The 17036-nt window shown below is 39.5% G+C and overlaps 1 protein-coding gene across 11 annotated transcripts in view; it reads left to right on the plus strand.

Annotated features, from left to right (window-relative positions):
• The window catches only part of CNBD1 (cyclic nucleotide binding domain containing 1), a 441461-nt gene that overhangs the window by 19774 nt on the left and 404651 nt on the right, over nt 1-17036 (plus strand). For 9 of the 11 annotated variants that reach the window (XR_014055766.1, XM_081496826.1, XM_081496830.1 and 6 more), the window contains exon 2: nt 3418-3490. Coding sequence is in view for 8 of the 11 variants with exons in the window: in XM_081496826.1 (XP_081352952.1) it covers nt 3418-3490 (73 nt within the window). In the remaining 3 variants the exon portion in view is untranslated. Of the gene's footprint in view, nt 1-3417; nt 3491-15245; nt 15605-17036 lie in introns of those variants that run through there. The other 2 variants (XM_081496832.1, XM_081496831.1) reach the window with 1 other exon arrangement.

A 17036-nucleotide genomic window follows, 5' to 3' on the forward strand; every position in this document is an offset into this window, starting at 1 on the left:
CATTTCTCATGATGTACTCTGCATGTAAGTTAAATAAGCAGGGTGACAATATACAGCCTTGATGTACTCCTTTCCTTATTTGGAGCCAGTCTGCTGTTCCATGTCCAGTTCTAACTGTTGCTTCCTGACCTGCATACAGATTTCTCAAGAGGTAGGTCAGGTGGTCTAGTATTCCCATCTCTTTCAGAATTTTCCACAGTTTATTGTGATCCACACAGTCAAAGGCTTTGTCATAGTCAATAAAGCAGAAACTGATGTTTTTCTGGAACTCTCTTGCTTTTTTGATGATCCAGCAGATGTTAGCCATTTGATCTCTGGTTCCTCTGTCTTTTCTAAAACCAGCTTGAACATCTGGAAGTTCTCGGTTCATGTATTGTTGAATTTAGTCTTATTACTCACAAAATGTATCTTTATATTTTAACATATCTTTATAGCACCCATCACAAACAAACTTAATTCACCATAGTGCAAAAATATGCAAATATATATCTACCCCTGAAGAAAGACATGTAAACAAAAGATCATCAATGTGTCACTCAGATCAAACTCTGGTTTTTATTTTTATTTCAACAATATATAGTAGGCTTTATATATATATATATATCAGTAAAGATATATATGAGCTTCCCTGGTGGCTCAGATGGTAAAGAATCTGCTGGCAACGCAGGAGACCTGGGTTCAATCCCTGGGTAGGGAAGATCCCCTGGAGAAGGGATGGCTACCCACTCTAGTATTGTTGCCTGGAGAATCCCATGGACAGAGGAGCCTGGTGGGCTACAGTCCGTGGGATAGCAAAGAGCTGGACAAGATGGAGAGAGTTTAGTTTTTCTATTTCAATTACATTCAACGGACTATATATATATATATATATATATATATATATATATATATAATCTCATTAAATATATGCTCAGTCATATCCGACTCTGCAACCCCAGGGACTGCAGCCCCACCAGGCTCCTCTGTTCGTGGAATTTTCCAGGCAAGAATACTGGAGCAGGTTGCCATTTCCTTCTGCACAATAAAGATATAGATAAAGATAATTGTTTTTAATTTCACCATGAATTTCAAGTTTAAAATTCTTTATAACTATTCATTTATATCAGCCACTAATCTCCTTTCAAACTTACTCTGGTCAAAATCCTTTATTTTTATCCCCAATATAGGCTTAAGCCTCTTCTATCTCTGCCTAAAGCCCAGATAAGACATATTTATGAAGAGAAAAAAGACCAGAAAATAATATAAGCTTATTCCTCTTTATACTGTTTAAGCCTTATCCTTCTATTAAATTTCATCACCAGAAATACTCAACTTTATAATTTTGTGGTAAAGTCTTTTGGTTTTTTCCTTTTTAATGAAACTGCATGAAAGACAAGATCTAATATATTGTTCAATGGCTTTTATGTAAAACCTTTGTGACAAATACCTCTTGAAAATGAGGCTTCCCTCGTAGCTCAGTCAGTAAAGAATCTGCCTGCAATTCAGGAGACCTGGGTTTGATTCCTGAATCAGGAAGATCCCTTGGAGAAGGAAATGGCACTGTACTCCAGTACTCTTGCCTGGAGAATTTCATGGACAGAGGAGCCTGGCAGGCTACAGTCCACAGTGTGGCAACAGTCAGACACGACTTAGTGACTAAACCACCAATATATTGGTCAGTGGCCTTTATGTAAAACCTTTGTGACCAAAGCCTCTTGGAAATGAGGATCAGTGGACGGTTTCTGGTGAATTGTAAAGTATCCTTCCAGGCTGTGAGTGCTATCTAGCCTATTCCAGATTTTTGAGTTCACTTGGCTGTGCCCAGCCCTGTGTGAAGTTGTACCTTCAGATGCTGCAGCTTCCTCAGGCAAGGAGAACTTTCAGTTTTTCTATTCTTTACTGGCAATTCATAGTCTGATAATATCTGTCCTATGGATTTTATATTTTTGCTTTACCTGAAAGATGAATATATTTACTTTTTCAAAGCCCCTTTCAAAGTCAGAATTTCTCAAACCTTGTCCTTGCCCCACGTCTCTGTGGCACCATCCTCCTTTTATGTCCACACCAGTCCCCAGGGCTATTTCTGACCCTGTGTTTAGACTCAGGAAAATGGACTAAATCAGTTCTTAGTGTAAGTCTTTTCTTAACGCATGTATATAAATCTACTATAAGATTTTATATAATATCCTATAACAGAAATATTACTATACTGGAAGTATTTTGATATAATTTAATTGTAACTTGATTCATTTAAAATAATCATCCCATATAATGCTAAAATGCAATTAGGTAATTTTTCCTTAAGTTTTAATTGAGTAATTTAAGTAAGAAGATACCTAAAACATATAATTAGAATTTTCAAGTTTATTAAATGGTGATGATTGATGTGATAGGTAGCAGCCAGTTTTTTGTTTAAATTTTACTAATCTCAAGTTTGTATTTAGAAAGTGGTTATCGGTTGTTGATTCATTTTTATATCACAAAAGGCTTAAAATATTTTTAAAATTTTATGATTCAGTAACCTGGCATTAAAGTGGATACATTTATTGAGATGCAGTCAGTGAATACTTTCTGACAAAGGGTTAGAAATGCATTAGGCCACTGATTTTTCTCAGTACCTGTTCACTAAGGGAAGGAGTAATGTGCACCTCGGTATTTATTACTGCTTTCCATTTTACAATGTTTCCAACAGTATGCATTCTCCCAGGATATGGAGAGGACCTGTTATGTGAGTGCCCATCTTTGTAATGATGGTTGTTGTCAATACTCTATCTTCCTTTCCATCTCCTTTGAAAGATGGCAGTTCTTTTTGGCACTGAAGGGGAATCACAATTAGTTTCCTTCTCAGCCTATGATTACTATCTTTCTGCTGGTAAGGGAGTGTGTGTGATTTGCTTACACTTGAACTTCAGAAGGAATTGCAAACTGAATCCAGACTCTGGAAGATGATCTGTAGAGCTCTGATGAGGAGCTAGCCAACGATGGGGCCCTGCATAGGAATGAACAAAAATGACTAGTGTTTCAGAGACAGACAGCGTGATAAAGAGGGAGAGGGAGACCTCAAGAAAACTCTTCTTTGAATTTTCATGTCTGGAGTTCTGGAACCACTTCACGTTCGAAAGGCATAGGACAAAAGATTCTGAAAGGCTTACTTCCAGAGAAGTGACATTATATAAACATTCTATTTACTGGAATTAAACACATAAAATATGCCAGACTAAATCTGATATAAATGAAAAACATTAAATTCTTTCCTCTTTTTAATCACCCTATGCAATTCTGCTTGTGTATCAAATAAGGACTGGTAATACCTCATTTTCATAGTCACTGAATTCCTTTACTATGATGAATGTTTGCAATTAAACTCTATTTGCAAATTTGGTTAATAAGGTTACAGAAAATTATTCACATTTTTAATTGATTTTTTTAATTTTGCAGACTTGCAAAAATCTGGGAACATTGATTATGGTCAGCTGAATGCATTATGCCACACGAGAGGAACACAGCACAGGTAGGTTATCATGCCTGCCTTTTCCTGTCGCTCAAATGAATATGAATATGTTTGTTCCATGGATAAAGTATAGTAATAAACCATTGTTTTCTCTCAGAGGTACCTGATTTATCACACAGATAAAAATATCTGAAAACCTGGAGGTTCTTTCTCCAGACTGAAGGGGCAGAATGTATATGTCATATTTTAAGGAAACAATTTAGTGTGAGGCGCACATAACTCATCCCTAGCTGGACCCTTTCTAGTACTCAAAAAGCAGTCATAAGAGAAAAAAGCTTCAAATGGTTGAAAACACAAATCCTGAGTGAAATAAGCACTTTAGCAGTGCCTAGGAGATGCCTAGTTGAAATATATTCGACCCAAAGAACTAAAAGATATTGGTTTAAAGCTCAGGATACCTAAGATATGTGATACTTGAAGATACAATTTTTTAAAAATCTATTTTCTTGTCAACTCCTTTTCCCAATTTGGATTTTTGAAATTAGAAAACTAGCTAGTTTCTTTCCTATCCATCAGTGTCTATCTATCCTCCTACTTTTCTTCACTGGGAGAGGCCCTTGCCTCATCGTAAGTCATATCCTCTTAACCACTTCAAATTATTTACATCTTCATTGATGTAAGATATTTACATAATTATTACATGATTATCTACAAATTATTACATAATTATTTACAAATTATTTAAATCTTCATTGATGTAAAATATTTACATAATTATCACATGATTATCTACAAATTATTACATAATTACAAATTATTTACATCTTCACTGATGTATTTACATAATTATTACATAATTATTTACAAATTATTACATAGTTATTTACATCTTCATTGATGTAAATTATTTACATAATTATTACATGATTATCTACAAATTATTACATAATTATTTACAAATTATTTACATCTTACATCCCTCTACTCCTCCTTTCTCGGGTAAAGAGAGGAGGCTATGCTTTATTTTATTTTTTTTTATTTTTCCAAAGCTTACATTTTTATTATGCCTTCCTGTCCCTGGAGTCAGGCAGGTCACCTGGTTTTAATCCTGGCTCAGCCACTTCCCAGCTGTGTGGCCTTGGACTGGTTACATAATTTCTTTTTACTCAGTTTTCTCATTCCTTAAATGGAGATAATAGTCCTATCCATTTCAAAGAATTATTAGGATGATTAAATGAGCTAATGTGTATGTAAAGAGTGTCCGGTACATGGTAAGAGTTATATAAGTATTTTTATTATTGTTATTTAAAAAAGCTCAACCAGGCTTTTGACTGTTGAATTCATATGCTGCTCCTCCCACCCTTTTTTTTTTCACATAGAAGATTTTATGTGAGGCTTTTGGAGCAGAACACTTCCTTTACTCTTATTTTCCTTTTGCTTTCTAGGCCAGATATTTTATTTTAAAATTTATTTATAGATTCCACCTCCTTACCCTTGAGGAATCATAACAAGAGAGATTAAATCATCTAGATCTGGGTCTGCCAAAGAATCCGTTCTACAAAACTTTTACCAGCCTTCGTCTTTCTGGATTGAGAATCCCTTCCAGGCAGCGTTACCTCACCAGACAGGCATCTGGTCCAGGTGCAGTCTGGCTGTCCTGCCTTACTTCCCTCTGTCTAGTCTCATGTTTACTGGGCCTTCTCTTAGACACTGTGTATGCTCAGTCGCTCAGTCATCTCTGACTCGCTGTGGCCTTTTGTACTGTAGCCCACTAGGCTCCTGTGACCATAAGATGTTTCTGGCAACGATACTGGAGCGTGTCGTCATTTCCTCCTCCAGGGGATCCTGCCAACCCAGGGATTGAACTTGCCTCTCCTGCAGATTCTCTACCTCTGAGACATCAGGGAAGCTCCCCTGAATTTCTTGGATGTTTCCTTTTGCAAACACCAGGGGTCTGGGAAGGGGCACATCTTAGGGGAACTATGTATAGGTTTTGGCTCATTCATTTAGAAAACAGTTTGTTGCTGCTGTTCAGTCACTAAGTTGTGTCTGACTCTTTGCGACCCCATGGACTGCAGCACGTCGGTTCCTCTGTCCTCCACTATCTCCCAGAGTTTGCTCAAATTCATGTCCATTGATTTGGTGATGCTATCTAACCATCTCGTCCTCTGCCACCCCCTTCTCCTTCTGCCTTCAATCTTTCCCAGCATCAAGGTCTTTCCACTGAGGTGGCTCTTCGCATCAGGTGGCCAAAGTATTGGAGCTTCAGCTTCCTCAGCAGTCCTTCCAATGAATATTCAGGGTTGATTTCCTTTAGGGTTGACTGATTTGATCTCCTTGCAATCCAAGGGAGGGACTCTTAAGAGTCTTCTCCAACACCACAATTTGAAAGCATCAGTTCTTCAGCGTTCAGCCTTCTTTATGGTTTAACTCTCACATCTGCGTGTGACTACTGAAAAACCATAACTTTGACTATACAGACCTTTGTCAGCAAAGTGATGTCTGCTCTTTCATACACTGTCTAGTTTTGCCATAGCTTTCCTTCCAAGGAGCAAGGGTCTTTTAATTTCATGGCTGCAGTCACCTTCACAAAATTAGATATGAAAATAAGTATTTAAAATGAGAAAATAAACTACAACAAATTAATGAAGACTTGGCATTCAGGTTCCTTTTCCTTCATGAGATTTCTTAAGGCAATTTATCCAAAATGCATACATGGAAATTACTTGAGTCTTTCAGAGAGATTTAAGAAAAATTTGCTCTTCCATATTTATTTCGTATGTATTATATGTTTAAAATGACCAATGAAATATACTTTTTCCCCATAATAAAAACAGAAAAGCTGAGAATTAAGTGACCCAAGGATTAAATTTTTCTTATATATGTAAACGATGAAAGATCTTAGTTTTTGGAGTCTACTACTCTCCGGTTGCAGTGCGTGAGTAGAGAGACTTCTCACTGAGGTGGCCTCTCTTGTTGCAGAGCATGAGCTCTGGGTGCATGGGCTTCAGTCATTGCGGCTCCCAGGCTCTAGAACACAAGCCCAAAATTTGTAGTGCATGAGTTTAGCTGCTCTGCAGCATGTGGGATCCTCCTAGATCAGGGTTCAAACTTTTGTCTCCTGCACTGGCAGGCAGCTTCTTGACCACTGAGCCACTAGGGAAGCTCAGGTCTTTGGTTTGATGTTATACCACATATATAATGTTATACCGTACATATACATATATATATCTTGGATTGGCCAAAAGGTAGGTTTGTTTTTTCTGTAAGATGACTCTAGTAGTGCTTGTTGTTTTAACTTCATTTGGAATAATTTTGTTAGATTGTAATTGACAGCTATCATAGTGTGCATTTAAAAAAAGAAACGTCAAAATTGGTGAATTTTTGTGTAGCCATTTTAATATTGAAGGTGGAAGGAAAAAATGTAACATTTTCAGCACATTATGCTTTATTATTTCAAGAAAAGTAAAAACACAACTGAAACACACAAAAATATTTGTACAGTGTATATAGAAGCTGCTGTGACTGATTGAATGTGTCAAAAGCGGCTTGAGAAGTTGCATGTTGGAAATTTCCTGATGGATGATGATCCATGATCGGGTAGACCAGTTGAGGTTGATAGCGATCAAATTGAGACATTAATTGAGAATCAAGCATTGAAAACCTGTACCAGCTTGGTTATGTTAATTGCTTTGATGTTTGAATTCCACATAAGTTAAGTGAAAAAACCTTCTTGACCGTATTTCCACATGAGATTCCCTACTTAAACGTAGCAAAAATGTTCTGCTTTAAAAACAGAGTGTGGGGGGCAATGAAAAGTGGATAATGGACACTAATGATCATGGGGCGAGTGACAGAGATCATGGGCTACAAGCGCAATGAACCACCACTGACCACACCACAGTCTGGTCTTCATCCAGAGCAGGTGATGTGTATGTGGTGGAGCTGGAAAGGAGTCCTCTATTTGTGAGCTCCTTCTGGAAAACCAAAAGTTTAATTCCCATAAGTACTGCTCCCAATCAGACCAACTGAAAGCAGCATTTGATGAAAATCAAATCAGTCAACAGAAATTAGTCAACAGAAAATGCATAATCTTCCATCAGGATAACATAAGACTGCATGTTTCTTTAATGACCAGGCAAAAACTGTTGCAGTTTTGTTGGGAAGTTCTGATTCATTGCCTGTATTCATTAGACATTTCACCTTTGTATTCCATTTATTTTGGTCTTTACAAAATTCCCACAATGGAAAAAAATATCAATTTCATAGAAGACTATAAAAAGCACCTGCAACAGTTCTTTGTTCAAAAAGATAAAATGTCTTGGGAAGATGGAATTGTGAAGTTTCCTGGAAATAGTGGATGGTATTGGAATAAAACACTGATCCCAGTATTCAATAAAGTTCTTGGTGAAAATGAAAAATGTATGTTTTACTTAAATATCAAAGGAGTATTTTTGCCAACCCAATAAACACTGCCCCCTCCCCCCACACACGCACACACACATATACATGCATGCATGTGTGCTCAGTCGCTTCAGTTGTGGCTGACCCTTTGACCCCATGGACCATAAAGTGCCAGGCTCCTCTGTCCATGGGATTTTCCAGGCAAGGATACCAGAGTAGGTGGCCATGCCCTCCTCCAGGTGATCTTCCCAACCCAGGGATCAAACTTCATCTCCTGCATATCCTGAGTTGCAGAAGACACAGAGACACTAGTTCAGTCTTGCCTGAAAAATCTCATAGCCTGGCAGGGTACAGTCCATGGAGTCACAAGAGTTGGACACGACAGAGCAACTAAACCACAACAGTACGCATATATCCAGAAGACAACCGTTTCTCACCACCTCTACTAAAACCATCTTGGTCCAGAGCACCAATGCTCTTGCCAGGATTACTGCAATAGCCTATTGATTGGTTTTCTTACTCCACCCCTTGCCCATTTACAGTCTGTAAGTTGGCACAGTAGCCAGGGGAGTATTATTAAAATGTATATCAGAACATTGTTTGCTCAAAATATTCGAATGCCTTCCATATCACTCAAGGTAAAAGCTAAGATGTTCACGGTGGCCTGCAGGGTCATACCTGGTCTCATTCCACTGTGTCTCTAACCACTTCTTCTGGACAAGACCCTTCTGCTTCTTTTGCCTTAACTGCAGTTGCCTCTATGAGCTGTTCCTACCTCATCAGGTATGCTCCTGCCTCAGTGCCTTTGCACTCATGCTTTCTATCTGGGATGCTCTTTCTTCAGATGTCTGCTCTCCTTTATCCTTTACTCCCCTCACTGTAACAGGGAAGAACAAATCTGACTCCATGTTGGACTGGTTTCTTTAACCTCTGGTTTCTGTTCTTTCATTAATACAGTCACTAAAAGGATTCTGTCTATAGCTGTAAGCATACACAATGGTCTGCCTTGGGGAACCCTGCCCATTTCCCTGAATGTGAAACTAAAGTGCCTTTGTTCAGCTCACAGGGAGTCACCTTGACCCTGTGAACGGCTGCAAGATAAATTAACACATCCCCTCCCTGAGGCTGGCCAAACCAGGAGATATCTTGCGAGGCTTATGGCTTTTTTACTTTACTTCCTCATCTCATCCCCCTTGCTATTCTATAAAATAAACTAGCATCCATACCCCAATAAAGGGGGACTCTAGGACTCAGGTTAGGCACCTTCCTGGATGCCTGACTTTCTGAATAAAGTTGCTCTTCCTTGTCTCAACACCTAGTCTCTTGATTACTGGTCTGTTGTGCAGTGAGGAGACCAAGCTTGGACTCGGTAGCATCAGGCTTTGTGTGACCAGCCTATATGAAATAGACACTCTTAGCACGTATTTTCCTCTGAATATTGCTTTCATTTCTTAATAGCATATCTGACATACAGATATAAATTTATTTTTGTTTCCTCTCTCTACATTGAAAACTTCATGAGGACAAAATTTATTTTATTTCTGATGTATTCCCAGTGATTAGAATAGTATTTGACACATTATTGGTGCACATTAACTATTTGTTGAATAATCTCCTTTATCTGGCATGATAGTTCTCTATAATCAGATCAATTAATATATTCTTGTTACTGCTTGTTGATGTTAATATTACGCCTGAACGAATATCCCCTAAAGTCCCAAACCTTTTTTGTGAACTCCTTTATCTTGATATTCTTACTAATCTCCTCTATACCAACTTTAATTTTATTTATCCTTCAAGGTCCAGATTGTCTTCCATCAAATGTCGTTTTTTATTTTCCTATACATTTGCTTCAGAAAGGCTGTAAGCTGGGAGTCTGAATGATTGCATTCTAACTCTTGTTCTGCCATTAAGTATAATGGAGGTATTTGTAATATCAGTTAAACTCCCAGGGTTCAGTGTTCTCATTTGCAAAAGGAATGACATAAATCTGATCTGACACAAAAAATTTTTAGCCTTATTACTGTATAAAACTGAAGCTATATTTTTATCCGCACTTTTATCTTAGTGAATGATAAAATTATCTACACAGCTGTCCAAGCCAGAAACTGTCGTATCATAGACTCCCATCTTCTCTCCATTTGATAAGTAAATTGTAATCACATTACTTATAAGAGCTTTTATAATGGGATGCTTTTTGCATCTCCAGTCTTTTCTCTTAGTGACTCTTCCTTTCCTCCCAGTGATGACATAACTGCTGGTTTCCTCACTACACCTGCACCATATTGTTGAGGGTCTTGTACATTTTGCTCATATTGATGTCTTTGTCTGAATTACCATCTTCCCATTCATCCCCAACTACCAATAAATAGATGAACTAATCTTCATAGTCAACCTAAGATCTTCTCCAAGAAGAGTATTCTTCTCCATTTCCACTTCACTGTGTAATATTTTCTATCACAGCACTCCTGATAATTTATTATGCATTTATTTAAAGTCTCTTTTTTCTCTATTATAATATAGACAGCTCTTTGAAGGCTATAGTTATTAGATTAGGGTGACTGCCAGTATAGATTTATACTATAAGAGAAATAGATTTAAGGGACTAGATCTGATAGACAGAGTGCCTGATGAACTATGGATGGAGGTTCGTGACATTGTACAGGAGACAGGGAGCAAGACCATGGCCAAGAAAAAGAAATGCAAAAAAGCAAAATGGCTTTCTGAGGAGACCTTACAAATAGCTGTGAAAAGAAGAGAAGTAAAAAGAGAAGGAGGAAAGGAAAGATATACCTATTTCAATGCAGAGTTCCAAAGAATAGCAAGGAGAGATAAGAAAGCCTTCCTCAGTGATCAGTGCAAAGAAATAGAGGAAAATAATGTAATGGGAGAGACTAGAGATCTCCTCAAGAAAATTAGAGATACCAAAGGAACACTTCATGCAAAGATGGACTCAATAAAGGACAGAAATGGTATGGACCTAACAGAAGCAGAAGATATTAAGAAGAGGTGGCAAGAATACACAGAAGAACTGTACAAAAAAGATCTTCATGACCCAGATAATCACGATGGTGTGATCACTCACCTAGAGCCACACATCCTGGAATGTGAAGTGAAGTGGGCCTTAGGAAGAATCACTACGAACAAAGCTAGTGGAGGTTATGGGATTCCAGTTGAGCTATTTCAAATCCTAAAAGATGATGCAGTGAAAGTGCTGCACTCAATATGTCAGCAAATTTGGAAAACTCAGCAGTGGCCACAGGACTGGAAAAGGTCAGTTTTCATTCCAATCCCAAAGAAAGGCAATGTAAGAATGCTCAAACTACCACACAATTGCACTCATCCCACATGCTAGCAAAGTAATGCTCAAAATTCTCCAGGCCAGGCTTCAACAGTACGAGAACTGTGAACTTCCTGATGTTCAAGCTGGAATTAGAAAAGGCAGAGGAACCAGAGATCAAATGGCCAACATCCGTTGGTTGGATCATCAAAAAAAATGAGAGAGCTCCAGAAAAACACCTACTTCTGCTTTATTGACTATGCCAAAGCCTTTGACTGTGTGGATCACAACAAACTGTAGAAAACTCTGAAAGACATGGGAATATCAGTCCACCTGACCTGCCTTTGAGAAACCTGTATGCAGGTCAGGAAGCAACAGTTAGAAATGGACATGGAACAACAGACAGGTTCCAAATAGGAAAAGGAGTAAGTCAAGGCTGTATATAGTCACCCTGCTTATGTAACTTATATACAGAGTACATCATGTGAAATTCTGGACTGGATGAAGCACAAGCTGGAATCAAGATTGCCGGGAGAAATATCAGTAACCTCAGATATGCAGATGACACCACCCTTATGTCACAAAGCGACGAGGAACTAAAGAGCCTCTTGATGCAAGTGAAAGAGGAGAGTGAAAATGTTGGCTTAAAAATCAACATTCAGAAAACTAAGATCATGGCATCTGGTCCCATCACTTCATGGCAAATAGATGGGAAACAATGGAAACAGTGACAGACTGTTTGGGTGGGAGAGGGGAGACTCCAAAATCACTGCAGATGATGACTGCAGTCATGAAATTAAAGATGCTCGCTCCTTGGAAGAAAAGCTATGACCAACCCAGACAGCATATTAAACAGCAGAGACATTACTTTGCCAACAAAGCTCCGTCTAGTCAAAGTTATGGCTTTTCCAGTAGTCATGTATGGATCTGAGAGTTGGACTGTAAAAAAAGCTGAGCGCTGAAGAATTGATGCTTTTGAACTGTGGTGTTGGAGAAGACTCTTAAGAGTCCCTTGGACTGCAAGGAGATCCAACCAGTCCATCCTAAAGGAGATCAGTCCTGGGTGTTCATTGGAAGGACTGATGCTGAAGCTGAAACTCCAGTACTTTGACCACCTGATGCAAAGAACTGACTCATTTGAAAAGACCTTGATGCTGTGAAAATTGAAGGTGGGAGGAGAAGGGGATGACAGAGGATAAGATGGTTGGATGGCATCACCGACTCAATGGACATGAGTTTGAGTAAACTTCGGGAGTTGGTGATGGACAGGGAGGCCTGGCGTGCTGCAGTCCATGGGGTTGCAATGAGTTGGACATGACCGAGCGACGGAACTGGACTGAACTGAACATGTGTGATCTGATATCTCCCTGTGGTTTTGATTTGCATTTCCCTCATATTAGTGGTGTTAAAGATATTTTAATCTGTTGATGGCAATCTGTATGTTTCTTTGGAAGAATGTCTGTTCAGATCCTCTGCTCATTTTTAAATCAGGTTGTTTTTTTGTTATTGAGTTGTATGAGTTCTGTATACAGTTTATATGTATATGTGTGTGTGTGTGTGTGTGTGTGTGTGTGTGTATACACATGTCCTTTATATATGGCACAGTGGTAAAGATTCCACCTGCCAGTGCAGGAGACATGGGTTCGATCCCTGAGTTAGGAAGATCCTCTGGAGGAGGAAATGGCAACCTGCTCCAGCATTCTTGCCTGGAGAATTCCATGGACAGAGGAGCCTGGTGGACTCCTAGTAGACTATGTCCATAGGGTTGCAAATAGTGTGACATGTCAGAACCAGAGCATGCACCTTTATAACTGCAACTACATATGTAGCTGATTCCCTCTGAAAGGGACTTGAAAACTGGATGAACAAAGTCTCTACAACAAAGAGGAAAATATCAAGAGGGGTAGAAGAAACAAAGATGCAGCTTCACCAATCAAAAATCACATCCCTTACCCTTAGGTTATGCACAGGGGAGAAAAGTCTCCCCAAACATCTGGTCTTGAGGATCTATAGGGAACAGTGAAGCTACTCTTAAAAGCCTCGCACACAGCCTCAATCAAACCCACTTGACACAAAACTAATGCAAAGACATCAGATTGAAGAATGTGTGGACCGCAGATGAAGTGGTCCTTCACCACTTACTAATCTATTTTTTCCTCTGATGGGCAAGGCTGAGTGAGGTGGTCATCCTGTCTGCTGATGACTGGGTTTGTATTTTTGTTTGTTGTTTGGATGAGGCATCCTGCACAAGGGGCTACTGGTGTTTGGGTGATGCCAGGTCTTGTATTCCAGTGGTTTCGTTTGTGTGAGTTCTCAGTATCTGATACTCCTTAGGGTTAGTTCTCTGGCAGTCTAGGGTCTTGGAGTCAGTGCTCCCACTCCAAAGGCTCAGGGCTTGATCTCTGGTCAGGAAAGAAGACTCCACAAGTGGTTTGTTATGGCATTAAGTGAAATTAAAACAAATACCCAAAAATGAGAAACTAGAGATGAGCCCTAGACAAATGATAGTTACAAAATCAGGCAAATAATAATGAAAATAATGGAGTATACACAAATACATATATGTCCATAAGCAAAATCAAAACAGTCCAACAAAAATAAAGTACAATAGATTGACCTGGAAAACAAAGGATACCAAAAATTATGTTTACCAGTTAACAACAAAACTCACTAAAACACAAACTGGAAAACAAAACTAAAGCATGGTGCCATCTGGGGAATAAACCAATGAAAACAAAATTAGCAAATATTTTGAGAGGAAGGGAAAGAAAGTATAGATAGGCAAAGTTAAATAGAGGTAGATAAAAAAGATTTATATACATTAAAGGTTAACTGCAAGGGAAAAAGAACAGTTGGAAAAGCAAACAAAGGAATAAATGTAGAAATAATAATAATAGTTTTTAAAAAATTTAAAATTAAAATTAAAAAAAGGGAAAAGAAAAAAAAACAAAAAAGAAGAAAAAAAGAAAAAAGAAAAAAAAAAATAGAGGCAGAGGTTTATAACAACACTAAAAAGTGTGACTGAAAAAAAAAACCCCTCAAAAGCATAATTAGATTTCATAGTGCCAATAAAATCAACAACTACAACGAGGGGTGGGGAGGAAGGAAGAAAAAAAGAAAAAAACCAATCCAAAAGAAACTACAGAACAAGTCAAAACATAAGAATAATAAATGTTTTTCCTGAGTCACTGCTGGGAGTCAGTCCACCTCACCTCCCCAGGATGCCCTCCAACACTGTGCTGATCTCTGGACCTGCTGTGGGGGCCGCCCAGGTTCTAATCTGGTTCTACTCCTGTGTGTTCTTGCCTCCAGTGTCGGCAGCTATCAGAACTAGTGCGTTTTCTTTTGTGAGGGCTCTCAATTTCCTTTTATATAATATCCATAGACACAGAGTTTGCCTAGTTGATCATGTGGATTTAATCTGCAGCTTGTACAGCTGGTGGGAAGGTTTTGGGTCTTCTTCCTTAGCTACACTACCCCTGGGTTTCAATTGTAGTTTTATTTCCACCTTTTATTTGTTTATGTGGGTCATCCACTGGGGTTTGCCCTTGAGGCTGCCCTGGAGGACTTGGGTTTGCCCCAGTGAGGGCCAGGTGTGGAGGTGGTGCAGCTGCTTGGGTCACAGGGGTTCTGGCAGCACCAGGTAGTCGGGGGAGTTGGTGGCCAGGGCAGCAGGAAATATAGTGCTCTAGAAAGGTATGGCAACCAGTATTGGCCAATACACTCCAGTATTCTTGCCTGGAGAACCCCCCGACAGAGAAGCCTGGCAGGCCACGGTCTACAGGATCACAAAGAGTTGGACAGGACCGAAGCAACTCCGTGTGCACAGATGCAAGACTTTTTTGCCTGTGGCAGCTCTGCCCCAGTGAGGGCTGAGCGTGAAGGTGGCGCAGCTGCTTGGGTCGCGAGGACCCTGGCGGCGCCAAGTGTGCAGGGACACAGACTGTCTCCGCTGCAGGAGTTATGGCCCTACCAGAGCCTTTTTTTGAACCTCTTGTAGAAGGCCTCTTTGGCCAGTCTTTCTCCATAGCTCTGCCCGTTCAGGCACTTAGAGGGCTCCCTTGCCTGGGGTCCTTCTCTGTTCAGCGCGTCAGGCACATAGAGGGGCCACCCTGGCTGGGGTCCTTCTCTGTAGATCGGGGCATCAGTCACTTAAAGGGGCACCCTGGCTGGGGTCCTTCTCTGTAGTTCAGTGCGTCAGGCCTTTGATGGGCCAGCCTCTCTGTTGTTCAGCTGCTGGTGCTGGTGTGTGGGGAGAGAGGCTATGGTGATGGCTCCAGCCCCTACGTGTGACTCAGCAGTATCGCCTTGCTTCCATGGCTGCCCGGCTTTCCTCCACAGGCATTTCCCACCACAATCTCCTCCTCCACATCCCCTGGATCCGTCTCTCCCCAGTCAACAGCAGCTCTCGCCCTGGGATTGCTCCACAATCCCCCAAACTCCAGCTTGCAGAAGCTGTACCTTCAAGGGGACCTGCGTCTCTGTCCAGGGTATGTTTGGCTGCGGCAAGGACTGTCTGATTCTCATTCCGTTTAGGCTGCCACAGATCAGCTGTTTCACTCAGCCTCAAATGTTTCTCTGACTCTGACAATTGCCCTGATGTGGGGATCGGACCCCTGCTTCAGTTCTCCCCACCCACCGAGGGCAGGTCCAGTCCCACTAATACTCCTGTTTTTTGCCCTAGTTCCTTCATCCGACCCAGTCTTGTGTGGTTCTATTCTTTTCCACAGGTCAGGTACTCCTGTCTGCTCTCAGCTGGTGTTCTGCATGCACTTCTGTGTCTGAAGGGTATTCCTGATGTATCTGTGGAGAGAGATGGACTCCCTGTCCACCTACTCCTCCGTCATCTTGTTCTCCCCTCGCACTTACTAAGCTTGAATCATCTGTTAAAGACGTAGGGACCAATTAGAATACCTCCTGAAGCTGAGAGACTTGCAACAGGGCATGCCGATTGTCCTAATATATTAGATGGAGATTTCCAAAATGGTTTCTACTAGTACCAGTATTAGCAAGGTAGCCTGTGGTCACAAAAATGGCTCCTATAGATTTTCATTACTAGTAATGAGAAAATGACTGTACCTTGTAATCCTTCCTGATTATGGATCTGTGTGAATGGGATGTGATTTTCTGCGTCCATGGGAGGAAGTGAATTAAGGGTTTTCTTAACCACCATCTTGAATCTTCTCCCACAAAACTTCAGTTTTATATACAATTTAGATATTTTTTTCTCAAACTAGGGAGATTTTCAGTTATTTTATGGGAAGTAAAATTTTATGACAGATTAACATCTCTCTAAAAGGTTTAGATTCAGTCTTCATATTTTTGCAGTTTAACTTTGTCAGAAAACTTTGTCAAAACAGATCTTTTAAGTTTTCTCCAGAAATTTTATAAAATAAAAATGTTGAGATTAACCTTTTATGATTAACTGCAATAGCATGTGGAACTCCTTTGAAAAAAATATAGTTTTGAAGCCATGATGTCATTGGCTAATGCATTTTATCAGAGAATGATTATTAAATTCATCCATAATTGGGGGCTAATAATTTCCAAAATTCAAAGAGTGAGTGTAGAGGAAACAATAAAATAACACTTTGTAGTGGTATTCTCTGAAGACTGATGATTAATCTAACTTTTCATTTAAGTCCAAGGTGTGTTAAATATATTGAGGTTACAACAGAGCATTTTTTTCTTCAACTTAATATTGTAAGAAAAGAATCTATATAGTATAATATAATACAATATATCTGTTATAAATAGTAAATTATGATATATAAATATATACATATATGCCATAAACATTTTATAAATATTGTATCTCCTAATGTGCAAAGTTATCATTCATATTTCTTTCAATTTTTGTCGAATAAGTGTATAGATGCTACAACATTTGTAAGACGCATTCAACAAAAAAATCCAAAAGTG

The sequence above is a fragment of the Giraffa tippelskirchi genome, chromosome 6 (assembly GCF_054371585.1).
Source record: "Giraffa tippelskirchi isolate mGirTip1 chromosome 6, T2T-mGirTip1v1.2.pri, whole genome shotgun sequence".
NCBI classification, from domain to species: domain Eukaryota; kingdom Metazoa; phylum Chordata; class Mammalia; order Artiodactyla; family Giraffidae; genus Giraffa; species Giraffa tippelskirchi.